The sequence below is a fragment of the Daucus carota genome, chromosome 6, assembly GCF_001625215.2.
Source record: "Daucus carota subsp. sativus chromosome 6, DH1 v3.0, whole genome shotgun sequence".
NCBI lineage: Eukaryota > Viridiplantae > Streptophyta > Magnoliopsida > Apiales > Apiaceae > Daucus > Daucus carota.
Window position 1 is genome coordinate 17,602,440 of NC_030386.2, and position 26,874 is coordinate 17,629,313.

The window sequence follows — 26,874 nt, forward strand, 5'->3', positions numbered from 1 at the left end:
AAAATTCAGCGTTTGAATTTTCACACACAAAAAAATCATAAAAATAAGTTATGAAACTATGTATTACAAGAGTCTTAAAATACGTGCTAAGCTGTAGAAAAAACTGTAAACTAATGAGAGGGACGGAGGAAGTAATAATAATAAAATGATGCATTATAAAGCACAATCATCGAAAATTAAGTTAACCTCTCTATTTATTTATCTTGAAAATTGTAATAAGATAAAGTTATTAAATTTATGAAGATAAATTTGAAAGAGATTTTAGATTGAGCTAGTCGATTGAAACTTCAATAGCGAAAGATGATGCATCATATCACTCAATTACACTTTATCTTACCAGAGAGGGTGAATTGTTTGAAGTCATTGATTTCATATTCATGGTTTATTGAATTTTTAGAATTCTAATTATGATTTTTTCTGATTTTAATTTTTCGTCGGCTCATTTTATATTATTATTGTTATATATAAAGATATAGAGTTAAGTTCTATGGAGTACAAAAAAAATTGGAGTATTGGAGTACAAAGTTGGATAAAATGTAATCTAATCATCTAAATTTCAATTTTTTTTGTGCAACAATATTTGTAAATATTTGACAACCTGCACATTATGTTCTGCAACATAAACATCGTAATCAAATGGTAGAATAATTACTTTTATTATGTTCTGCAATATAACTAATAAGCAGAACAATAATCTTAATACTGGTTAAAGTTGAAAGATATTAATGATTAATTGACAATTATGTGCAAGACAACTTATAAATGATAGATTATATCAAAATTTGGATAATCAAAGATATTATATAGGATCAAACTAAAAAATTATGATTTGTACTCCAATACTCCAATGTTTTTGTGTACTCCATAGAACTTAACTCTAAAGATATAAACATACAACACATTATCAAAATATTACGTACTATCACCATGTAGAAATGATGCTAAAAAAATTATCATAATGCTAGTAATCAAATTCGAACCTAAGTTGGTGGTTAAAAAGAAATCTAAACGTAACATTAGTGAGTAAAAGGAAAAAAAAATTAGTTAAGTGGTAAATTTCTAAAAACACTATAAATTGAGTGACAAAAAAATCTATATTCCTTTTTCCAAATCCTGCTGATATTTAAAATATTAATTTAGAACATTAATCGTGAATCAATCATCAATTCATAAAGTGAAGCCCAAAACTACAAAATACCCGGTATTCACATTTTCCTGCCCTCATTAAACGACACCGTTATAAAGTGAGGGAAAACCTACTCGTACTATTCATTCAATCGCTTCCCCTGCGTTGAACAACTCAGGTGACTATAAATCCCTATTGTTAGTTTTCGTATATAGATGTTCATTTTTTACCAATTCGTGTTTAAATTTGTTTATATAACTTCATATTTCGTTAAATTTTTACCTCCACTAATCATATTCAGTATATTTCGCTTCAAGAATATGGCTTGGGAAGTGCATTTGAGTGTTTGATAGAAGTCCTGTTAGAACTATTTCTAGAATTAGTTCATTAATAAGTGAGTATATATACAAACCGCAAGCCTTGAAGAAATCGACTCATTAGTAATGATTACATAGTAAATTAACGAGATAAATGCATGACTAATTACTAGTAAACAATATATAAAAAGGTCAGCTAACAGCTTTCCTGGCTCAGACATATTGTGTAGCGCTTAATTAAATGAATTCGTGAATATTTACCCGTGGATCTTGATTGTTTGAGTGAAATATATTTATAGGGGAAAAGGGTTCTTAATGTGGACTTCGGGCAAATTAGCTAAAGTCATATATGCATCCTGTGTATGAAATTTGTATGAAAGGTGGATGACATTTCTGTGATGATAGAATTCACCGTTTATATTTACATGAATAATTGTATTAAAATATGTTTTATTTTTACATAATTATCTAAAGGTGATTTTAGGGTCAAGCCCTGTTTATATATAGAGGACTGTTAAACTACCGTGTGTGCTTTTTATTTGTAATCCATCACCCAAATCATGGCTATTAATTTTAGGATAAAGTAATAAACAATGAGGATTAGTGTGTCTCAGTTGTTTTGTTAGCTGTCCATTTTCAAATCAAACGATCATGATTTGTTGGCTGCAGAAAGGAATTATCCAATCATGGTTGACAACCAGCTCCTGTATAGCGGTCAATACCGAGTGAAGGATATAAACATCTTGATAGCCAACCCAATTTACAAGTTGTAGCTCACTACTATGATGCTAAACAAAATGTGGCGTAGCATTATAAACATCTGCATAATGTAGCGTACCAGTATTGCCAACTTTGTGTGTCCTTTCATCACGCACTTTTCACACACAAGTCCTTTTAATCGTGTATGCAATAATCACATAATTTTCATGTGTTGTCATGGATTTTCAGTTGTCTCACATCCATGGGATCGATGGAGTAGTTTTGCATCATTTTAAAAGTAATAGTTTAAAACTCAAATTTAGAGAAGTAACTAGTGTTGGTTAATTAAGGTCTCATATGTTAATGTGTCTTGTTTAAATCATGAATTACCTAATCCCAACCCTAACTTGTTTCCTTATTTAACTAACACCAATTACTTCTCCAGATTTACTTTTTAAAATATACTCCCTCCGTCCCATTTTAGTTGTCACATTTGGTTTTGTGCCGGTCAAATTGACCAAAGTTTGACTGAAATTTATTAATATTTTATCAATTGTAAAAATAAAAAAAATATGTCATCGGAAATAACTTTTAATCTACTTTAAGATGTAATTTTCAGTTTTTTAAAATAATGAAAGAGTAACTTATAATCTTTTGTCAAAACTTAGTCAATTTGACCAACAAAAATAGAAATGTGACAACTAAAAAGGGACGGAGGGAGTAACTTTTAAAATAATTCAAAATTACTTCATTGATCCCTTGGATGTGAGACAGCTGAATATTCTATGGTAACACATGACACATGCGTGCGTGTAGCGTGAATAAAGGAAACTACGCTTTCAAAGTACGTGATGAAAGTGCATGCAAATGCGACAATAGTGGTAAGGCAGTAAGCTACATTATCCAGATGGTAATAATCCACACCTCATTTTGTTGAGCATAGTAGTAGTGCGCTACATATTGTAGTTGTGTGAGATTTACATCCAACCGTCCATTGCTTAATCTAATGATGTAGAATGGGTTGGCTATCAAGATGTTTATATCCTTCAATGGCTACTGACCCGACCCCTATATGCGTCTGTATATATGTATACACCACTTCACATGTTTTTAATTATAGTGAAATAACAAATACCTTTTATCCTTGTTAAAAGTTTCATATTCTAAATTTTAATGCAAAAAATAGAGGACACGGTTCTTGATATAAACTAGGTGCATTATGGGTTTGCAACTTTGCACCCTTGTGCAGCCCTGACTACAAAGGGAACCTCTGATTTTTGGTGACACTCACTATGCGGCGCAGAAGTGTTTTTTTTACTGGATAAAAATAAATTCGCTCTATAATATTTGGGTCTGCATCCCATCTTATGATCGATTCAATATGTGATATCAGACATTGCTTTTAAATATTGACGCTGATACAAAAGGATGAATGCTCCTGATCGTTATGAACGGTTTGTCGTCCCCGAGGGTACAAAGAAGTAAGTTTTCCTCTGATGTATCTTTGCATTTACCTATGCAATTGCATAATTATTAATTTTAAACCCAAATCTGTTTTACCGATACTAGGGTTTCTTATGAAAGAGATACAAAGATCATAAATGCAGCTTCTTTCACTGTTGAAAGAGAAGATCACACTATTGGAAACATCGTTCGCATGTAATTTAAGACACTACTGGCTTTAAATTTCACTTGTGTTTTATAGTTAGCTCACTTAAGCCCTGATATTGTTTATTTGACATGTTTGATGGAATGTTAGGCAACTTCACAGGGACGAAAACGTTCTGTTCGCTGGATACAAGCTTCCTCATCCTCTTCAATACAAAATCATTGTCAGGGTTAGTGTTATGTAGCCTGTGTTGGACATGTTATATATAAAAAACTGTTTAAATCAGTTGATATGTTGTGCCAGTACGTATTATGATATGGATTGTATTTATCAATAATGTAGCAGCCTTGGAGTTTTGTATATACCAAAATAAAGAATTTTTGGTGTAATAAGTGAAGGAAAAAGCAGTTCTAATGTATTGTTTAAAAATTATTAATAGTTAAAAAGGTAGAGGTTCATATCTTACTGCAAATAACTTGAATGTCTTTATGTGTTGAATTGCATATAACTTCTCAAGTATAATAAAGATAAAGACGGAACTTTCAACCCCTAACTGTGAAATTGCTTGACGACCAATTCTTTAATTTGGGGTCTTAACTCTTTGCCGTGCCGGCATCCTTTACATAGCTGATTGCTTCATTTGCAAGTGTTGGTGGTAATTCACAGCCTGCCAATGCATTCGAAGGATGTAATAACGAAACTGATTGGCATGTCTTGTTATTATCGATGTGTACAGTTAATTTTTACAACTATAAATTCCGTTTAAAGGGATAATATGTCCAGTTGCCTGTTTATATTGTGTTTCTATGTTTCAATATGATGCTTAATCTTTTAAGGTTATATATTGATTCAAAACATTTTCATGTTAATATCACTATGCTTTGTATGTGAATCCTTCCATGTCTGAAATTTGTTATTGTTTGACAGATTCACACCACTAGCCAGTCGTCACCAATGCAGGCATATAATCAGGCTATCAATGATCTTGACAAGGAACTCGATCATTTGAAGAATGCATTTGAGGTGTGACATGTTTTGCTACTATTTATGCTTTGCTTCATAATCCAGATGTGTTTATCTTGGTATCGCATGTTGGTATATATACTCAGACCCATAGATACAAGGAAACGGGTACGCTGCCACGAACCGCGATCTAGATCGTTCGTACCCGATACGGTCGGAAACGCGAACGGAAACGTTCAGGGTCGCGACCCAGATCGCCGGAAGTGACGACCCGCAAGAACACACTTCATTCTTGTTTTGAACAATAGATCCATGTCTATGTCATATGATAAGTAATTTATTTTATCAATAAATGTGTACTTTTATTTGTTATTCAATATCTTTTTCTTTATAAAAAATTATAAATGTATAAATTATCAACTAAAATTGTATATTATATTGGAATTTATATATATGATTATAGAATTCTTTTTAAAAGGACCAATCGTACCCATACGTTCCATCGTACCTATACGTTCCATCGTACCAGATTCACTAAAACTAATGTTCCACGTACCCGATTTCGTTCCCCGTTTCGAATCGAACCCAGTCCTATGTAACTATGCTCAGACCTATGTTGAACTTTTAAATAGCTATTATATTAGATTTATTAAATGTCCAGTAAATTTGTTGTAAATGCTTTGAGAAATTGTCAGATAAACTTTGCTGGATTTATCCTTAAGTATATGTATATACTATATATATTGGATGTAGCTTACCCACTTTTAATCAAGTATCCAAATATATATCACTCAGCTTATGGACCGAGGAACAGTTATTAAGTTGTTTATACCTCTCTTAAATGAATATGTTTGGATAGAATTAACTGAAACGTAAACTAGATACAATTTATCCTTTTCTATGTTGTCATTTCTATCTATAAATCTTAACTATTTCCCTAATAGCCATTCACGATATAACAGTATTTTGATTACTTCAGAAAATATCTTAGAAAGCAATTGTTGATATGAACTCAATCATTTAAAACTTTTGTTCGTAAAAATCAACTCGATAGTAGAGCAGTTACACTTCATGGTTTTGGCACCCAGCCAAATCGATAAGGTAAGGCACCTCATAGCTCCTCGGTTTCCATTTTACTTGGAGTTGGCAGTCATCTATTCTTGTTAATTGGAGTTGGCAAACATAGCAATTATTCATCATGCTATATTGTAGTTTCCAATATGTTGCGTGTGGTTAGAATACTATTAGCAGGTCTCCCTGAATTATTAGATAATTTTCCTAGGCATGCATGAAGGCTAGCTACAAGAGTAGGCAGACGAATCTATTTTTTCCTCTTGCTACAATCTCAGTGGAAAAAGAGCTATTAGATCTTTCTTAATCAACAACTCTACTTAAATTTAGTACTTCCTCTGGCTAGCATTATTGTAAAAATGAAGCGTATCACTTGCCTAGTATACCATGTGGTGACTTCTCTGTCTCATTTTATTATACTTGCACATATATATTGCTGATGTGGTGTTTCATATAACTTACAATATTTTGAGGTCATTTGGACAGCAGAATGAAAATATGTCTGAACAACAGAGTGAATCCTGAACCCAAATTAAATTTTTTAACAAAAAATTGTGTCTTTTTGGCGTCTCCATGTTGAATATGTACAAGGCATAATTTTTCCAACCTAGAGGGTTAGGCTGGAGAATAAACTCCTTCATTTGAAGAACTCATTAAGTGCAATGACATTAATGAAAGTTCTATATTTATAGGCTGGTAAATTTTTCCTCCTCGAAGTCCAACTAATTCTTTAGAGAAACTGGCAGTCAAAACTTTCAAAAGACTTTTTAATAGTGTTGCAGAACAAATAAGATTTTCAAAATGCTTTAAGAGGGGGATAAGTTTACTCCACTTTAATACACAGTTTCTGTATTTAACTCTTCACCGTCTTTTTCCTTGCAGGCTGAAGTGGCAAGGTTCTCATAAGCAATACCAATATGTTGAAGGGAGTTGAATCCTCAGAGTGTTGGAGGCTATCACATTTAAACTTTTTTTTATGGTGTATTCTTATTATCTCTAAGCTTGTTAGTAGTCTACAAACAGCTAAGATGCGTGTCTTGTTGGTAGTCCGGAAACAGCTCAGATGTTTGTTTGTGATTACGCACTTAAAAGTCAATGAACATGTACAATGTTTCAAAAGAGTTCTTGCCCTGGGCTAAGTGCAGTTATAGTAGTTAAAATGTTATGATAATTAGAGTTTTAATGATCCCTTCAACTCCTATTTCTATATACTGTTTGCATTTCATACTTCTTAATTGAATTTTTTGACAAACTATAAATTTACAGTTTACAGACATTAGTCATCATCTAGCTACTGTTATAATGTAAGAGAAACAGAAGAGAATTAGGTCACTGCATGATGGAAAATTCATCCTGCAAGCCCTGAAGCTCTCCTTTAAGACTATGCTGCTGAATGATCAGAACAGAAGACGTGACTGAGAAATCCGACGCCGATAGAATATCACCGATAGGACCCAACTCCGGACACTCCTCCCAGTCATTCATCCCCTTCGTCAAAACAGAGTTCACCCGTCCTCCTCTTCCCACAATGAAGAGTGTGTAGTGTCCTTCCATCGACCTGAGCGTCGAAAACGTCTGTCCGGAGTTCACAAGGTACTTCTCCATGTATGAAACATGCCCTCCCGCCACATGCTTCCCGTAAAAATCTGCAAAATATTCATCATCAAGTTTCATCTCCTCTTCATGCTCCGCGGTGAGCAACCTAGCCTTGTTAAGTCTCGTTGATACACTCGTCTCGTTGTTAGAATCCAACAGAAACCTTATGACAGTTAGTTTTACACCCGGATGTCGAGCAAATCTTTCTGCGAACGCCAGTCCTTCACGATCATCTTTCCCTCCAATGAAAACCACAGCAATGTTGATGATTACGCTAGACCTTGAAATTCTTGTTGATCCAAATCCTCGGTCTACTAGTATACCAATTGAGCAAGGTGCGTTACGGAGAACCTGTTTCAACACTAAACCAGCATCAAATCAATGAGAAAGAGCAACAAATCACCAACACTTAATACTCAAATATTCTGGAAAGCTTTGTTAGGGTTGATGAAATCCATCTACCTTGCGATTTATGTTTCGAAACCCTGGATTGCCAGCATTGAGCCTTCCATCTGCATCCTGCTCTTTGTGAAACGGCAGTATGATCATAGAAATCATCAAGTCCTCTCCAAGAATTATGATATCCTTATGCATATTAATCATGGTTGACAATGCAATCATTCGTCGAAGTCCCACCCCTTCACCCCCTTCATCTAAGTATTCCTCAATGATTCTGGTAATGCTGTCGCGCATCTCCACCACTTCCGGGTCTGTCACAGTCAGCGTCCCATCCGCTTCATGTGCTAATGTTGACGCGATTTTATCAGTGAGTTCCACCATGTCTGTTAGGTAAACCATGATCCCTGGCTCCGGAGGACCTTGACAAATCTCCATTAGGTTAATAGCAGATTGAACATTTTGGGTACCGTGGACACAGATAAGAACCTGGAGCTCAGCACCAGGATGGTGCCATTGCAATGCCATTCTTTGAGTCGGGGTCCTTTTCCTTGCGCGCTCAATAATCTTTTCCACCACCGTCGGGGTGTAGATGATGGTTAACAGAGTCACAAACACCATGACAATGCTGGTGGAAACCGTTATGAGTTGCATCTGCAATTTGTTTCCAGAAGATAACAAACTATGTTCACTTATAATCCGAAACATATTCTTAGTTAAGATCATGTTTAGTAGCATACCTTGGCCGCAAGAATAGCCAAGTAGACATGGAGCTGGCCCTTGAGACTGAGTAGCAACCCGATTTCAATGGATTCCCTCCAGTGGAAGCCTAAGAGAACCCCGGACATGACTGATCCCGCCACTTTCCCGATCAATGTTATGGAGTACAGGAATATGAGATTTTCCCATGTCCGCCATTGTTTAGCTCCGAATTTGGCTAGATTAGATTCAGAACCCACCCAAAAGAAGAAAATCGGGTAAAAGATGCTGGTGAAAAAGTACTTAACTTGATTGATCAGCATCTTTGATATCCTCCCTTCTTTCGGCATAAACAAGCCTGCTAGAAAAGCACTTAACAAGCCACTAAACTTCGCGTACAATGGGGCAATACTGGCTATTCCAATAATCGACGCCAATGCAAGAACCAGGTGAGACCCTTTCATAGGTTTGCCTTCTGGATTAGCCCTGTTCACCCATTTCATGATTACTGGTGCAATCATGGCTGCTAAGAAGATTTCCATCAGCAAAGTTACGATCATCGTAGCTATCTCATTCCCTTTCCGCATTGCAAAATTATCTTCAATATCAAAGATGATATAGCCTACTGAGAGTGAGAGAATAGACATGGTGTCAGAGAGCATTGCTGAGGTAATAACAAATTTGCCAATGTCAGATTTCGCTATCTTGAGATCAGTTAAAAGGCGCGAGAGAAGAGGATAGGCTGTGCCAGCAAGAATGAAGGAAAGGCCTAAATAGAAAGTTGTGTTGGAAACTATAGGAACATGTAAGAGTGGTGTTACAAGAAAAGCTAGGAGGAATGTAGTCAAGAATCCAGACATGGCTACTTTCATTTCGCGAACCGGAAGGTGGATGAAGATACTAGGGCTTATGTCTAAGCCAACTACAAACATGAGAGCAACCATCCCAGATTCTACTATATACTTCAGTTGCTTAAGTACTTCTAAACTTAATCGAGATCGGACGAATGGCAAATTGCTTATCACCAGGCCTACCTGCAATTTTACATCCAATTATCACAACTTAAACTTCAATATAATCACAACATGACAGCAACAAATTCTAGAAATTTTATATTTATTCCAGTTAATTTACATGAACTAATCTACCTTTACACAGGTTGCCCTGCCAATGAGTAGATCAATAACAATGTATTTATGCATAAATTAAAGAGAATGATTTTTCCGAGCTAATCTCAGGAACATTATTCACAAAATTAATTGAGAGAAGCGGGGGAGCAGGGTAGGCTAGAGCCCGAATGGCCTTAAAAATAATTTTTTTATGATCCCGCGGAATTTTCAAGATCCTGGTTCCGCCATGCACATACACTTGCATGAATACGCGAAAGGAAAAAAGAGGGGACTCACGATGAATTCAGAGACGACGCGAGGCTGGGAGAATTTGCGCAAGAACATGTAAGAGAAATGACAGAAAACCAGCAACAAGATGAAGCCAAGCATGTGGGTGGCAATGGTGGTTATGTTTAGTCCCATGACTGATGTACATTTTGTTATAATGGGTGGCAACCAATTGGGATTGCGCCAATTTCCGTTCTTCTCCATTAGTATATGTTTGTGTGAATCTGCAACTTCAATGCTTCAGCATTTGCAGAAAACAAGAGTTGAAGAACAAGTATGAAGAGAATAGATGTCTGTGAGTTTTGGCAAAGAAAATGAAGATGATGGGTCAAAAATTATCCCACAAAAAATGGAGTCACAGAGCATTAAGAACAAGGACAAGTGTTTTTCAAGATGGTCGCAATTTGTCAGTATCATAAATTTCCCTACTATCAAGGATATGAATATTGTAACCAAATAACTTGATATGTTATTATATCGAGAAAAAAAAATTAAAAATAATATGTCGAGATATCTTTTCGATTTATTTTAAAATACGTGAAAAAGTCATTCATTCCATAGGATTCAATTCGTCAGTCGATATTTGCAATTTCGCATGGTACCATCAGTCTTGGATCATGAAAATCATGAAAGGATAATATATCCGGAAAGTATTATTTCATAACGTTACATTCAAGATGACTTATTTTAGTTTTGCTCGATTAAATTGTAACTCTTTATTTGTTAGGGAGAGATCCTAACATTTTTCCACAATGTACACTACCATCTAAAATGTCTGCCATGTTAAATTTGTGCTCGAATCCTAGTTTTATGAGCTCTATTGAACTGCATCTGCTTCCTCTTTCTCCTATGATACTGCAGCTGCAAATGAAGGCATAATAAATCAGATACAATTCTAAATCTTAACTAATAATCAACACCTAAAACAAACTGATATAAGAAAAAGTTCGGAAGAAATGCATACTCATCTAAAATCTCTAGTTCTGAATTCGGGTTATTGTTCTTGAAGTACTCTGTGATCTCCTTGGCAGTCGGATCAGCATTTGAACATATGAATCTTCCTTTCAAGGAAGGTTTCTCCATGCACAAAACATGTGCTTCACAAACATCTTCGATATGAACAAGTGGCACGCAACCTAGAAGCTCTTGCAGATGTTGCAAGCTCTGGTAATAGCTATTAAGTGAGTCTCCGAAAAGGGGTGATATAATTGTACTCATGCTTGCAGGTAGATAGGAAAGAATTGTGTCTCCTCCCACCAAACCACAAACTAAGCTCACAACTTCTAGACCAGTATCAGGGTCGGATGCAGTTGCGTTATAGCTTAGAATTTCTTTCTCTGCTGAGGTCTTTGACATCGTATATGCCTTCAGAACACAGTTACAAATGCAAGGGTAGTTAAAAACTTGTGTGCTTATAACTTATAAGTTGCTTAAAAACACGAGGCATTTATAATTTTAGATTCTGCCTTTAGACAAAGCACGTCTGAAATAATTTGAGCAACTCGTGATAGCAATTAGTAAAATGAGAAATTGATGAACAAGTACCCGCAAAATCATCACAGTAAGTAAAAGGTGTGTCATTGATGGTAGTCCAACAAGATTCGTCCCAATAAGATTCAAAACCGCTCCCATCATCCTTCAACGGTGATGAGGCCATGACAGATGAAGTATATATGAGCTTCTTCACACTTTGTGATTTAAGGCAACAATCAGCTATAGTTTTTACTCCAGCAATGGCAGCTTCTCTTGTATCCTTGTACTGTTTCATTAAAATAGATCATCCTTCACCCAAAATTTCAATCACATATATGAATCATTTATAATTATATCCAATGAAAAAAGTTTACCAGAGAGCTTTTAGTATTATGTTGCAATGGGGTAGCCAGATGCAAGACATAGTTGCAACCCTCAATTGCAGCTTGAAAATCATTAGGATCATATATATCGGCTTTGAATAACACTAGTCCAGTATTGGCATTTGGCAGAGATTTAAGAAGGCCTACTTTTGATTTCTCATCTGCAAAAACTAGAACAAATGAACAATTGCCTTGCATATGTATAGATTACAGATGTACATTATTTTGCATTAGTAAAACACATAAAAAGAATTGATAGAGAAGAGACCTAAGCTTCTTAAAGTTGCATGAACAATATAACCCTTGTGCAAGAGTTTCTTAACTAGCCAAGATCCTAGATATCCTGATCCTCCTGTAACACAAACTCTTGTCTTCTCCATTTTAATTTTAAAAATGTGTAAGCATGCTTAAGTGCCCAGCTTTCCATCCCTGGCCTATATGTAGCAAGATGGAACAAGTCTGGTCAGGGGCGGAGTTGAACCGGGCTGAGCCAGAAAAATCAATAGACTTTTTTAAAATTTTCAGTCATATTTTTTCATTTGATTTTGTTAATTTTCAGTCATATTTTTTCCTTAAGATTTAGCAGATTCCTTTTTATGAGCCCAGACTGATCGCAAATAATCAATAAAAAATTATTATTTTTAGATTTCAGCCCCGGATTATTTCAATTTCTGGTTCCGCCACTAGTCTACTGTTGTGTGGTGATTAAGATATCTTCTAAAGTTAGATGTTGATTTGACATATACCTTGAGCCAAACTATGCATACACCAGAATGGCAATATATCTTCGAGTGGTTCACATATCAGTTATCAGAAAAAACCAATCCATGATTTGAACTTATAGCTTGGCTCTGCATAAAATACAGACCATTAGGCTGTAATAAGACCCAATAATTTGAGCTTTTTGAACAAAAAGCCTTTGTACATGATATGGATGGTCTGGCTTTTTTAGAATTTCTTTTACTGAGTATGCATGTTTGGAAACTTACTAACTTAATTAAGGTGACTAGTATTGATCCATATCTGAAAAATTGAGGATAAATATCGAATTCATATATATTAAAGATTAATACAGAGGTGGGATATCAAAATGCAGTTCCATTGTATTGCTTGTCATCCTTCTGAGATGTTTGCCTCCTTAAAACATGTTTGTCGAAATTTTACACAAAATGGATAGCTAGAAGACTTTCTCAGGAACTTGAGTATGCCAGAAAATTTTCTGGGCAGCTGAGGATCTAGAGAATTCTCACTAGTAAATATTCTCATCCCAACTTGATGCTGATATATTTCATGTTCAACTGAGATTGTTTAGTTAACTTAATTTACTGCTCTTCACTGGTATTCAAACTGCAACTTTTAGTATTATTTCCGTCACACTCAAAGTGACTTGTTTTAATTTTTCTGGCAAATTGCAACTCCTTATTTGTTTGGGAGAAATCCTAGAGTTTTTCCACAACGTACACTCCCATCTAAGATGTCTGCCATGTTAAATTTGTACTCGAAGCCAAGTTTTATGAGCTCTGTTGAAGTGCATTTGCTTCCTCTCTCTGCCATGATGCTGCAAATGAAGGCATAATCAGTAATCATCAGTGATCTTAATTAATATCAAAACCTTAAAAACTGATACAATTTTGTAAGATAAAGTTCAAAAGACAGACACACATACTTTTCTATAATTTCGAACTCTGAATTGGGGTAATTACTCTTAAAGAACTCAGTGATCTCTTTGACGGTTGGATCTGCATTTGAACATATAAATCTTCCTTTCAAGGAAGGCTTCTCCATGCAGAAAACATGTGCTTCGCAAACATCTTCGATGTGAACAAGTGGCACACAACCTAGAAGCTCTTGCAAGTGTTGCAGGGAAATGTAATAGCCATTAAGTGAGTCTCCCAGAAGGGGTGATAAAATCGTATTCATGCTAGCAGGTACATAGGAAAGAAGTGTGTCTCCTCCAACCAACGCGCAAACTAAGCTGACAACTTCTAGGCCAGTATCAGAGTCGGATTCAATTGTGTTATAGCTTATAATTTCTTTATCTGCTAAGGTCTTTGACACAGTATAAGCCTTCAAAACAAAAATACAAATGCAAGGGTAGTTAAAAATCTGTATGCTTATAATTTGCTTACAAACACTAGTCATTTATAATTTCAGATTCTGTCTTTAGACAAAGCACCTCCGAAATGAATTTGAGCAACTCGTAATAGCAATTAGAGAAATGAGAAATTGATGAACAAGTACCCGCAAATAATCATTACAGTAAGTAAAAGGTATGTCGTTGATAGTAGTCCAACAAGATTCGTCCCAGTAAGATTCAAAACCGCTCCCATCATCCTTCAACGATGATGAGGCCATGACAGATGAAGTATATATGAGCTTCTTCACAGTCTGTGATTTAAGGCAACAATCAGCTATAGTTCTTACTCCAGCAATGGCAGCTTCAATTGTATCCTTGAACTGTTTCATATCATTGAATCACAATTTACTCGATAATTCCATCACAAACAGGCTGGGATCTAGAGTGATTTTTTCCCAGAGGCACAAAGCCTTAAAATTTCAAAATTTATGGGGCCATTTCTCTTATTTTATAATATTTTTGAAAGCGGAAAAAAATGTTTCAAAGTTTTTCAGCAGTGCCCCTGACATCCGTCCCTGATCACAAATGTAAATCATTTATATTCACCAAAAAAAAAAAAAAAAATTACCAGAGAGCTTTCAGTATTATGTTGCATTGGAGTAGCCACATGCAAAACATAGCTGCAACCCTCGATTGCAGCCTCAAAATCGCTAGGATTATATATATCAGCTTTGAACAGCACCAGTCCAGTATCCGCATTTGGCAGAGATTCCAGAAGGCCTACTTTCGTCTTGTCATCTGCAAAAACAAGAACAACTACCAATATAAATCTGTGCATTGTTTGCATTAGTAAAACACATGAGAATAAGGATCAACAGAGAAGAGACCTAAGCTTCTTAGAGTTGCATGAACAATGTAACCCTTCTGCAAGAGTTTCTTAACTAACCAAGATCCTAGATATCCTGATCCTCCTGTAACACAAACTTTTATTTTCTCCATTATTATTTTATGAATCTGTGAGCATGCCCAGGTGCTCAGTTTTTTAGCCCATTGGCATTATTTGTACTAGGTTGAGTCAAGTCTAATAATGTATGGAGACAGAAGTATCTTCATGAAGTTAGGTGATGACTTGAGAAACAATTGGATACAAACAATGCATACCAGGATATGTATGAGTGGCTCATAATGCCATCTTAAATTTGTCTATGCAGTGAAGAAAATTGCGAAAAATGACAAGGAAAATAAAGTCATTATCTATGGGACAGAAAATCAGAGGTTGATATAAATTTGAAGAAACTTGACTTTCAGCAATCAGACAGAATTATTTGAAATTTTTGGAAAAAAGATCAGAGAATATTATTTTAAGGTGATCCAATAATTCGAGCTTCTTTGAAAGAAAATATGGTCTGATATCAATTGTTTGGATATTGAGGAATTTATTACATTATAAGGTGAATAGTGTTGATTCTTATACAAAGAATTGAGGATAAAAGTTGGCTTTTTATTTTTACCAGAGCAGTATAACTTTACCTCTCCTGCAAGTTTTTTCTGTAAATGAATATTTGATAAAAGAAAAACCTTGTCAAATAAATAAATTTCTTGCAAAAGCGATGTAATTTTAACCTCGATAAATAATAAAATCGATCCAGAAATATTCATTTACGGAGGTTTAGTTATACTGGGGTTGTGCCGGGACGGATCTAATAATATTTTCTTAGGGGGCACGAAGTAAATTTTCAAAAAACATTTATATATTTTCAGATTTTCAGAGGCCACTCTATAATTTTGTAGATTTTAAAATGGTGAAAAAACGTCAAATTTTTTTTAGGGGCGCACGTGTCCCCATACCTCTTACTAGATCCGGCACCTGTGCTAATAGGAGTTGTTTTTGGGCATTGCATAATCAGTTGCTCCCTCCGTCCCGCCAGAAAGCTTACGTGCACTCTTTGCACGGATTTTGAGACTCTCATAAAATATAATTTTATAACGTATTTTTAATTTTTTCTTTTTTTGAATAAAAGTTTAAATTTCAAATTTTGTTTCAGAATTTTTTAAAAAGATATATATAATATAAGTATATTTTATAGGAGTTTTAAAATGATTGTCGAAAAGTAACGTAAAAACCTGATGGGACGGGGAGTATTTACCCAGTACTAGACTTTGTTCAGGATCTGATTCATTTCGTTAGTGTTGATCACAGTATTGTATATTTGTATTTGTGTATCTCTTAATCGTCATGCTCATGCATTTGAATTTGTGAATGACAAGGCCCCCACGGTAGAGCCGGCCATTCGGACGGTTTGGCTCGGACCGAACCGGTCCGAACCGTCATTTGGTCCGTATTTTAACGTGACGGGTTCGAACCGACACGAACCGTAGTGACGAGCCGATTACGGTACCCGTATGTTTGATTCGCGAACCGCTACGAACTGGCACGCCAAAATCGCTCAAGCCCGCGTTAAACCGCGAACCGCGACAGCCCGCGGTGAACCGCGAACCGTTTGTGCTATTTATACGCGATATCCGGGATTATGTTTGGTACATTCCTTCGTTAGATTAGATTAGATTTGCATGCCGGTTAGATTAACTTTGTTACCATGTTCATTGGAAATTTGATTTTAAATTTATTCATTACTGAAAACACGAGGGTAGTAGGATTTTTTTTTTTTTTTTTTTTACAGACGAGGGTAGTAGACTTGTGTTTGAGAAAACCGGGATAATAATTTCTTTCATTTCCTTATTATTTGGAAATCAAACTCATGAAAAATATTTTACTTGTCATTTTATTTTAAAAAATAATATATTTTTTGAAGGATTTTTTCAAAAAGAACATGATATGAAATAAATTACTTTTATTTCTTTAAGATAAATAATTTTTTAATTAGTATTTTTGATGATTTTTTTTATTTTTTATAACTAGAAACATAAGAAATCGGCTGATTTTGTGAAAAAAATTCTTTCAATAAAATTTTTTGCAAATAATTTTGAATAATTTATCTGTTAGAAATATAAATATTCTAAATAAAATTTAAAAGATAAATATTTTATATAAATAAACAAATTCTTAAAGTAAGTATTTTTTAAGAAATTTGATATAATACATGTACCAATCATATCTCTTCATAATCAGATTTATGTAATACTTTTTTTTTTTTTTTGAATAAAGATTTATGTAATACTTGATCACCTGTGACAGTGTGATTCTACTTTTTGTCTGCTAAAGTGCGGCAACTGAACCGTGAACCGGTTGAACCGCCAACTCGTTTAACCCTCCAAACCCGTAGAATCCGTATAAGACTGTTCCGGTTTCCACTTTTTTCAGCCTGACCCGGCACGGACCGGACCGCCAACCTAGACGTGCCGGTTACGATTCCTCCTGTGACGGTTCGGAAACCGTCTGAATCGGCCCAAACCGCCCCGGCCCGCCCGCCTGGTCTAGCATCCAATCCAAAATGTACTTTTACATTATCCAAGTAAAATCTATATCAAAGATATTTATTTTTCACGTAGAATAAAACTAAAATAAATTGTATATATATGCACTCATATAATATAAGTATAAATGATTGAATATGAAAAATATAATTATTAATTATATTAAATATATAAATTAAGTACGGGAAAATATGAGTAAGAATATATTGTTTTTTTTTTGCCAGAAGTATGAATATATTATTATTAAGTACATATAAATTAAGTACGGAAAATATGAGTATGAATTTTTTTTTGCACACCCACGTTTGAAATGGTATACTTTTACAAAATAACAATAAAATAAGGTAATTTTCACCATCATTTTCCTTTAGTGCTTACTCTGTATCGTTATTGCAGAAACTACTTTAATTTTTGTTTCAAAATTCAAATTTAACAAAAAATAAATTTTTAAATTATATATTGTATATAAATTAAAATACGGCATAAAACAATATAAAAAATTATAAAGAAAATAAGGAAAACGGAGAGATAAATTTTTTTCCCAATTGGATTACGGATGTCTTCTTTCATATTTTTTCTACCTTTTTAATATGATATTAATGAATAGATAAAAAGGGGAAATTGGCAGTTAGATGGGAAGCATGAACAAGGAGCAGCACAAGTACAACTGATACAGTTTTGAATTCCTGATGCAACATTACCACCATTAAGGACTCAGAAAACCTTTTTGTACAACTGATACAGTTTTGAATTCCTGATGCAACATTACCACCATTAAGGACTCAAAAAACCTTGTTGTACAACTGATACAGTTTTGAATTCCTGATGCAACATTACCACCATTAAGGACTCAGAAAACCTTTTTGTTTTTAACTAACAAATCTCCGAGAAAGAGAGTGTCAAGAATCAGAATCCTACATTAATCTTCATCTTCAAAGTCATCATCGTCAGTAGGCTCTTCTTCAGTAGGATCCTCTTCATCATTGTCATCACTGTCACTCAGTACATAAGTTGTCTTGGTGCGGTTTACCCTCTGTGGTCTAGCCACTCGAGTCATCGTTTCACTAGAGCCTCCACCGCCACTTGTGTCTAAGCTAGAACCTAGTGAAACACTATCATCTTTGGCAGCAACTCTTCCCAAGACAGAACTACTCTTTTTGTTAAATGGAGATGCCCTCATTTTCCTTACTTTCTTCTCAGGTGACACCCCAGAGTTTTCGGCAGGCTTTAGAACATCTGTGATCAGCTTCTGGTTAACCAATTGAGACTTCTTAGTAGTTGCAGCGGGCCCTCTCTTTTTAGTTGCTGCTGGTGCAGCAGGTGGTTTAGCAGCTGCCTTGGAATTTCCTGCTGCTGGTTTTCTTCCTCCTTTCTTTCCTTTCACAACCTCAACTTCAGAGTCATTGTCGTCACTAATATCCTCAATCTCAAACTCTTGTTCTTCGTCTCCAGAAACATCCAATGAAGCCTTCTTCCCAGCCACACTCTTCCCACTTGGTGGTTTCTTCGTGGCTTGTTTTTGAGGGACATCAACTTCCATTACTGTGTAAAAACAAATACACAACCACGACTCAATAAAATAAGCACAATCAAAACTCAATAAGTAAAGTAGAGCATCATCCTGACCTTCCGAATGATCAGGTGAAGAATTGATGTTGTAGGCAGCTAGTCTGTCTTTAAGATCAAGTATTTCATCATCATCATCCTCATCTCGTAAGATGGAAGTTGATTTTCCCTGCCAAATGGAAGTATATTAGTAACAATAAAATTCATTCGTACAAAGAAAACTGCAAATTGTGACATTAGCTCTGATATCCAACCTTTTTAGCAGGAGCTTTTTTTGGTCCAGCTTTGCCTTTGGGATTCACTACTTCTTGAACATTGTCTTCTGAAGAAATTCACAATCAGTAAACAAGAATTGACTAAATGAATTTCCAGTAAATATTCAATCGCGCTAGTGCATATATACCTGTTTCCATTGCTGAATCAGTTGCCGTTCCTGTCAGTTTAACAACTGTTTCTGCGTTTTTGACATTTTTAGTACTCTTCCGAGGATTCTTTGGTGCCTTTTTTGCAGAACCATCTGGTTTCATCCTATTCTCATAAGTGGATACTCGGGATGCTTCACCATCAGCATCTCTCTGATCTTGTGCCTATAAATGCCAATATATCAAGCAAGAGAAGGGAAACAGAGGAAACAAACAAGAAATACAGGTATTGTTAATCATACATCAAGTTCTCTATCAAGAGCGTCCAAATCTTTTAGCCAAAGAGACGTTGGAGTTGCCTTTCTCAGTTCATCAACCTCTCCAATGAGCTGATCTTTCTCTTTAAGTAGCTTCTGAACTCTCTCAGCGGTCAAGGTTCCAATTTCCATTTTCAGCAAGTAGTCATAGTCACCAAGTTTGGCGCTTCCTGCACCCCCACTTCCTTGAGAATTATCTTCAGTTTCTACAGCATCAGTGGCCCCAGCAACAAGTTCTTCTACCTTGGTCTTCTTCGGAAAAGGTGTAAAACCTTTTTCCTTCAACTCAAGGAATAGATCTGCTTTCTTCCTGTTGCTCACCTTGATTTTTCCTTCCACGACCCCTAGAATAAACCTGACCCTGTTATCAAGTTTAAGCAAGTCCAATTCTAGATTTTCCAGCAGAACTTTCTGCATGACAAATAACCCCAAATTTAGCGGCCATTATGTGCAATAAATGAATTAAACATGTTCCAAATTACTGGGTAATTGTAACTCTGAATTTATTTAACTTGCCTGCCGTTTCTTGTAAAGGTCAAACCGCACATGGTAGAAATCTTCAAGAACTGCCACAACAATAAATTTGTTTGAGTTAGTCCAAATATTTTTGAAGTGGTACTGACTAAATATGCTAAAACAACATAAATTGCATACTTTGTTCAGGGGAGTCATATTTCTTGATTACACCCTTTGGGTCAAAGAGGTGCATGTTACTTGTGCTTATATTAGCTGTTAGCTTAAATTTCTTTAGCAACCCCTCTTGCTTAGCAATGAGCATGTTTTCCTCAGACATCTCTACATCGAAATGTACAGTGCAGTCATCGCTCTGGTTGCTGTAGTTCTGTAAAAGATGGTTTGCAAGTATGAGGCTTCCAACACATTTAGTAATAAAGCTAAACAAGCTGACATTGATAATACCTTGATAAATGCTTTTATTTTTTCATTTCCGATCATGCTTGATTCCAGAAACTCCTTGTAATCTTGGGTCCATCTCCGAATAGGCAACTCTGTGATTCTAACATTAGTATCATCTATTTCTTCTATAAGCCCACTGACAGTGTAGCCTGCTCCAGCTTCCTTTGTTGCAGATTTCTCAATGGTTCCCCTAAATCCTTTGTACCATGGATCCATTGGCTGCATTGGTTCCCCCATTAGCAACCGTCTTATATTAGCAGCAATATCTCTTGGATTGTAGTTTGGCACATATGTGCTCCAACCTGTTCCTATTCCTTCACTTCCATTTACTAGAACCATGGGTACAACAGGAACATACCTTGATCACAGAAAGAAACACAAATTATACAATGGAAGTTTGATGTAAAAATAGGGAGTATTTTATTTTCATTGGCTAAAATGTGTAAGAACTAATTACCAGTAAGGTTCTATCTTTTGTCCATCTTCATACAAGTAATCAAGGAGAATGTCATCATCCTTGGGAAACATGTACCTAGTGATTGGAGCAAGCTCAGTATAAATGTATCTAGCACTTGCATGGTCTTTGCCACCCTGTAAGTTAGGAAGTTAATATACATGCTGCAAGTATTTAATGTTAATTTGCAATAAGTGAAAACTTCAGATTGTCTTGCCTGGTTTCGTGTACCAAACTGCCCTCTCGGTAGAAGAAGGTTTATGTTATTGCTACCTACAAAATCCTGAGCCATACCAACTATTGTACTTGCAAGACTCTGCTCACCATGATGGTAAGCTGAGTGCTCCGAGACATAACCTGAGAATTGTGCAACTTTGGCTTGCTTGGTAAAATTCCTCTTGAAAGAACAAAAAAGAATTTTCCTTTGTCCTGGTTTCAGGCCATCAACCATTGATGGGATAGACCTTTGAAGATCCGCCATAGAAAACAGTATAAGCTCCTTGTTGACAAAGTCACTATACTTGATCAGCTTCTCTTTTTGATCTAAGAAAGTACCAGGCTGGAACAGGAAAATATGAAGGAGTTAATATAATGATCACCATAAAAATCACAAATCACTTACAAAATTGTAAACCTAACCTCAAACTGCCTCAACCAGTTCTTTCTTGCCTCAATCTTTTTCTTACTAAAGGCAAGCTCTATTGCATCACCATCATCATCACCAGCCCATATGAAATCCTTCTTGTGTGTTCCAAGGTCCCTAAAATATGCTTTTGCTTCAGTTGCATCGCTAGTTCCCAGCCCCTGGTACAATAGCAATACATTGTCAACAAAGCCTTATATTATCACTGGCACTGCCATACATGCATTGTAATTCACAGAAACAAACCTTGTAGTATTTTATTGTCCAGCCACGTAGAGCATCCCCCAAACTTTCCTTCCAATTTTCGTACTCAGGAATCGTATAGAAGGACAAAACTATTTCATTTTTGGCACCTTCATTTTTGGTAGCCTGTACAGGGGGAATCATAGAAAACATATTCATAATTAAGCAAAATGGAAAAAATCGTTCACAAATCTGGCAATATATGCGTAAATATGGTTGATTTATCCAGTTTCAGTGTAAGCTGCAAACCTTCACAATTGGAGTGATAAACTCTATCATGAAATGTGGAACTTTTAGCAGTGATGGCCAGAAAGAATGAATGAAATTGATCAAGAGCCCTTTGATGTGGGAACCATCATGATCCTGCCCGCACACAAGTTTGAATTTAGCAAATGGATACTAAAGAAACTTCAGCATTGTCATATTCTTATTTATCATTATCAAACAGTCAATGAGTAAAATTTTCAGTGACGAGTAATATATTCAAAAGGTATGTACCTGATCGGTCATTATCATCAGATGACCGTATCTCAATGACTTGACATCTTCATATGCTTTACCATGTTGGAGTCCAAGTATCTTCTTGATATTCTGAATTTCAGCATTCTCCATTATCTGCTTATGGCTTGCTTCTCTCACATTAAGCAGCTTACCTCTTAAGGGAAATACACCATAAAGATCTCGTCCCACAACAGAAAGACCAGCCATCTATATGTAAACCAAATTATCAGAGTTCATACATATAAAGTACCAAGAGTCACAAATCCAAGTAAGAAGGATAGAACTTACTGCAAGACTCTTAGCTGAATCTCCTTCTGTCAAAATTAGGGTGCATTTTTGAGATTGGCTCCCACCAGCTTTGTTAGCATCTTCTAGTTTAGGAATGCCAGTCACTCGACCCTTTTTACCATCAGTTTTCTTTAAGTCTTTTTTCTCCTTGAACTCTGCCCATGCGAGCAGACTGTCTACTATTCCAGATTTGTTCACCACTACAATGGAAATGTTATCATTGATAAGAACTTAATCCATAGTGTCAAACAGTTCCTATTCATTATAAGTTACAGAGTATGCTTCTGCAGACAAACCTTTTTTTAAGAAATCTTCTGAAAGCTTACACTCCGAACCAAAACTGTTTTGCCGTATTGTTAGTGTCTCCTTAGTTTGGGAATCAAAAGCAGGATTATCAATTAGTGCATTAACAAAAACCCATAGGTGGTTCTTCACAGCATGAGGCTTGAGGTTCACTTTCTTGTTCTTCTTACTTATAGAGGCTATGATGTGACTTGTTAACTGGTTGGTAACATAATCAACATGAGTGCCACCCTTGATGGTTGCAATCCCATTTACAAAACTGACCTGGTATAACAACAGATAGATAATTAACAATGTATCAACTAGGAGCTTGTATGAACGCTGCTACTCATTGAGTTGTGTATATTACCTGTTGAAATTGTCCTTCACTCCGACTGACACAAATCTCCCACCTGCTGTTTACTCTTTCAACAAATCTGCATATTATTCAGTCAAATCAGCATTCTAATATGCAAAAACTTCAATAACTAAGGAATTTCCAAGAAACTAACCTGGGAAGGGGATCTTCTTTGTCCTTGTTAGCCGATTTCAGATACAGATCGATATAATCAGTGAAAGATTTTATTGGAACTCGCTCACCATTTAATTCCACCTTCACGGACCTCCCAAGACACCCTGCTATATCCACCACTCGTTTCTTCATCAGGGCTACAACATCATCTTCCAAATGAGTCATATTAAATTTCGCTAAATCAGGCTTAAATGAAACTTTTGTCCAATTATCAGATTCCTTGCACTTTGTTATATGGGGTTCAGTTTTGTTTCCCATATTATTTGAGAACACCTGTACATTTCAATTCACCAATCCGAAATGAGAATTTATACTGAATCCCGAAAACCATCATAACATTAAAATATCAAATTTCAACATATAGTAAAATTTGCTATATTCACGAACCTAATGATCTAGATATTGACATGATTCAAAGATGTAGGCACTACTACCTCACTCATACTCTACATACAAAAGTAAATTACTAGCTCTGTACTCATAGTATCATTTTCTCTACAATAGCATCCCAACAATATGTCCACAGATAAAAATGCTTAATACAAGCACATAGAATAACCAAGCTACCAGGATCCCCAATGCATAAAATCAGACAGACAAACATATAATTTACATTCCAAAAAAACCCCTCAGAGACAAAATACCCAACATTATAACAGCTAAAAAGCACACCATCAGAGAAGCCATCAAATGTTAATTAACAAAGTCATACAGAGCAACACACACACACACACACACCCAACAAAAGCATACAGAACACATGCATAAATTTACACCCAAAAAACTGTAATTATCTGCTCCACAATTACATAAATATATACAATAACCCTAATCATTCAACATTTATGCATTCATTCATACTAAACCCTAATCAAACAACACAAATAAATCAATCAGCACAGGAGTCCAATCAATTGACACAAAAGCCCTAATTAAACAACAAACAAATCAACCCACACAAAAGCCCTAATCAAACAGAAAACAAATCAACCCACACAAAAACAGTCATTACCATACCTGCTTATACTTCTTCAACCTCTTCCCATCCGCCGTCTCGATAACAAACTCAGTCGAGAAAATATTGGCCAGCTTCGCCCCATACCCATTCCTCCCCCCGGTGGTCTTCTTCTGATCATCATCATAATTACTACTCGTCAACAAGTGCCCAAAGATCAATTCCGGCACATACACCCCCTCCTCCTTATGTATCTCCACCGGGACGCCATCGCCGTTATTATACACACTAATTAAAGTGTTGTCCACGTCAATAACGACCTTGACAGTGTCCATTTTGGGGTCTCGCTGCTTATTATCCGCCGCGTTGACGAGAATCTCGTCGAAGATCTTGTAGAGGCCGGGGACGTAGGAGACGCTGCGCGAGACCATCTCGCTGTCTTCGTAGACCCAGAGAGAGGAGGTGTGTTTCTCGATGGAGCCGATGTATGTGTCGGGCCGGAGGAGGATGTGCTCGAGCTGCGTTTTCTTCTGGTAGGTTTCTTCGATTGATTTCGCGGTGTTGGAGATGTTGTTCGTCTGGAGCGGCCGGTTCGCCATGGCGTAAGTGTGTGTTTCGGCGGAGTGTGTGTGTGTGTGTGTGAGACAGTGTGTGTGAGATTTTGGGGAAGTTGAGTGTTTGATATAAAGATGAAATGAAAGGGGGCTTAACGTTTGGGGGATTTGAATTCGAATTTTCAGGTTGGGCGGGATTTTTGGGAGTGGGCTTGGGTTTGGGATTTTCAGGTGGGGTTAGGAACTTAGAGCAAGTCCAATAGGTGTGCTAACTGCTAAATCAAGTCTTAAATTCAAAAATAGGGAATATGGGATAAAATTGCACTCCAACACTATGCTAGTGATGTGCTAAATCACTAGCACAAGCCTCCCCTTCCCTATTTTTAGAATATGCTAGCCACTTCTAAACTATTTTTATCATTAAAATATTCATTCCCTCTCTCCTCCACATCATTTCCCTCTCTTTTTTTCCCTCTTTCCTCCACTATTTAATATTATTATAATAATAAGGAATGGATATAGGGAGTACTATTGGAGCTCATGTGCTAAATCTTGTGCTAAATCACTAACACATATTATTTTATAATATTTTTAGGGAACCTCTTAGCATAGTGTTGGACTTGCTCCTAGGCGTAGTTTCGATTTGTTTCTTTAGATTTTGTAGATTGGTGAATCTCGTAACCAACGAGGGACAGATTTTGTGAGTAATGATGGGGATATATAACATCGACTTGATGATAAAACCCTTAGAATAAAAAAAATTGGTAAACTAGATCAGGGAGTAAATATAAAAATTTTGTGTTGGGTTTTAGTTTTAAAATGTTTGTTCTTTTATTCAGAATAATAGTGAATAAAGCCGCGCTTCGCGGCGGCGTTATGGGTTTTTTATAAATTTTGATACGAATTAATATTATAATTGCATAAAAATTATTTTGAGTCATGTTCCCATTAAACATATCGTTAATAAAAAATAATTATAATTAATATAAAATTTATTTAAGTGACTCTCTTGTCAAACACAATACTAATAAAAAAATTGTTTGACCCGCCCTCCTATCAAAGATAATATTAATCAATAATTATTATAATTATGATAAAATTAAATATAATAATATAGATAAAAAATTAGTTTGAGCCGCTCTCTTATCAAACACAATACTAATAACAAAAGATTATAATATTGATATTAATTTGAGTCGCCCTACCGTCAAACACAATACAAATAAAACATTGGTATAATTTTGATAAAGTTAAAACTTGGATAAAAATTATTTTAATTTGATTATAATTAGATAAAAATTATTTTAAGTCGTGGTCCCGTTTTAATAAAAAAAATACATTATAACTAAGAAAAAAAAATTGTTCTAATTAACCGCTTTCCCGTCAAATATAATACTAATAGAAAATTTATTATTATTTAGATAAAAATTAATTTGGGCCGCCCTCCCCTCAAACACAATATTAATTAAGAATCTTTTTTTATAAATTTTGATACGATTTAATATTATAATTGCATAAAAGTTATTTTGAGTCATGTTCCCGTTAAACATATCTTTAATATAAAATATTATACTTAATATAAAATTTATTTAAGTGGCCCTTGTGTCAAACACAATACTAATAAAAAAATTGTTTGACCCGCCCTCCCATCAAAGACAATATTAATCAATAATTATTATAATTATGATAAAATTAAATATAACAATATAGATAAAAATTAGTTTGATGAGCTGCTCTCTTGTCAACCACAATACTAATAACAAAATATTATAATATTGATATTAGTTTGAGTCGCCCTACCGTCAAACACAATACTAATAAAAATTATGATAATTATGGTAAAGTTAAAAATTATAATTGGATAAAAATTATTTTAAGCTGTGGTCCCGTTTTAATAAAAAAATATATATATTATAACTTAGATAAAAAAAAATAAAAATTAGCCGTTTTCCCGTCAAACATAATACTAATAGAAAATTCATTGTTATTTAGATAAAAATTAATTTGGGCCGCTCTCTCTT

General features: G+C 35.3%; 5 protein-coding genes across 5 annotated transcripts; 1 reads left to right on the forward strand and 4 right to left on the reverse strand.

Annotated features, from left to right (window-relative positions):
* The first annotated feature begins 1,165 nt into the window (after positions 1–1,165).
* Positions 1,166–6,971, forward strand: LOC108225164 (DNA-directed RNA polymerases II, IV and V subunit 11). Its single transcript, XM_017399982.2, has 6 exons — positions 1,166–1,304; positions 3,536–3,623; positions 3,712–3,801; positions 3,902–3,980; positions 4,679–4,774; positions 6,668–6,971. The coding sequence occupies exons 2-6, from the start codon at positions 3,571–3,573 to the stop codon at positions 6,689–6,691; spliced, it is 342 nt and encodes a 113-aa protein (XP_017255471.1). The 5' UTR covers positions 1,166–1,304; positions 3,536–3,570; the 3' UTR covers positions 6,692–6,971.
* A 143-nt stretch (positions 6,972–7,114) lies between these two features.
* LOC108225975 (cation/H(+) antiporter 28) lies at positions 7,115–10,077 on the reverse strand. The gene is made up of 4 exons (XM_017400927.1): positions 9,883–10,077; positions 8,518–9,510; positions 7,844–8,431; positions 7,115–7,732 (listed from the first exon to the last, which is right to left on the reverse strand). The coding sequence occupies exons 1-4, from the start codon at positions 10,075–10,077 to the stop codon at positions 7,115–7,117; spliced, it is 2,394 nt and encodes a 797-aa protein (XP_017256416.1).
* A 426-nt stretch (positions 10,078–10,503) lies between these two features.
* On the reverse strand, positions 10,504–12,149 carry LOC108226862 (NADPH HC-toxin reductase 1-like). Its single transcript, XM_064080480.1, has 5 exons — positions 11,998–12,149; positions 11,721–11,890; positions 11,434–11,632; positions 10,838–11,276; positions 10,504–10,734 (listed from the first exon to the last, which is right to left on the reverse strand). Exons 1-5 carry the CDS (start codon positions 12,107–12,109, stop codon positions 10,590–10,592), a joined length of 1,065 nt encoding a protein of 354 aa, XP_063936550.1. The 5' UTR covers positions 12,110–12,149; the 3' UTR covers positions 10,504–10,589.
* A 663-nt stretch (positions 12,150–12,812) lies between these two features.
* Positions 12,813–14,984, reverse strand: LOC108225522 (NADPH HC-toxin reductase 1). The gene is made up of 5 exons (XM_017400409.2): positions 14,694–14,984; positions 14,435–14,604; positions 13,971–14,186; positions 13,396–13,796; positions 12,813–13,287 (listed from the first exon to the last, which is right to left on the reverse strand). Exons 1-5 carry the CDS (start codon positions 14,803–14,805, stop codon positions 13,149–13,151), a joined length of 1,038 nt encoding a protein of 345 aa, XP_017255898.1. The 5' UTR covers positions 14,806–14,984; the 3' UTR covers positions 12,813–13,148.
* A 2,919-nt stretch (positions 14,985–17,903) lies between these two features.
* LOC108227933 (DNA topoisomerase 2) lies at positions 17,904–25,002 on the reverse strand. The gene is made up of 19 exons (XM_017403333.2): positions 24,362–25,002; positions 23,325–23,617; positions 23,183–23,249; positions 22,827–23,097; positions 22,531–22,730; positions 22,240–22,449; positions 21,991–22,104; positions 21,745–21,867; positions 21,495–21,659; positions 21,073–21,414; positions 20,859–20,992; positions 20,405–20,759; positions 20,141–20,327; positions 20,003–20,052; positions 19,472–19,897; positions 19,211–19,394; positions 19,062–19,129; positions 18,868–18,976; positions 17,904–18,783 (listed from the first exon to the last, which is right to left on the reverse strand). The coding sequence occupies exons 1-19, from the start codon at positions 24,896–24,898 to the stop codon at positions 18,161–18,163; spliced, it is 4,458 nt and encodes a 1,485-aa protein (XP_017258822.1). The 5' UTR covers positions 24,899–25,002; the 3' UTR covers positions 17,904–18,160.
* Between the last annotated feature and the right edge of the window lie 1,872 nt (positions 25,003–26,874).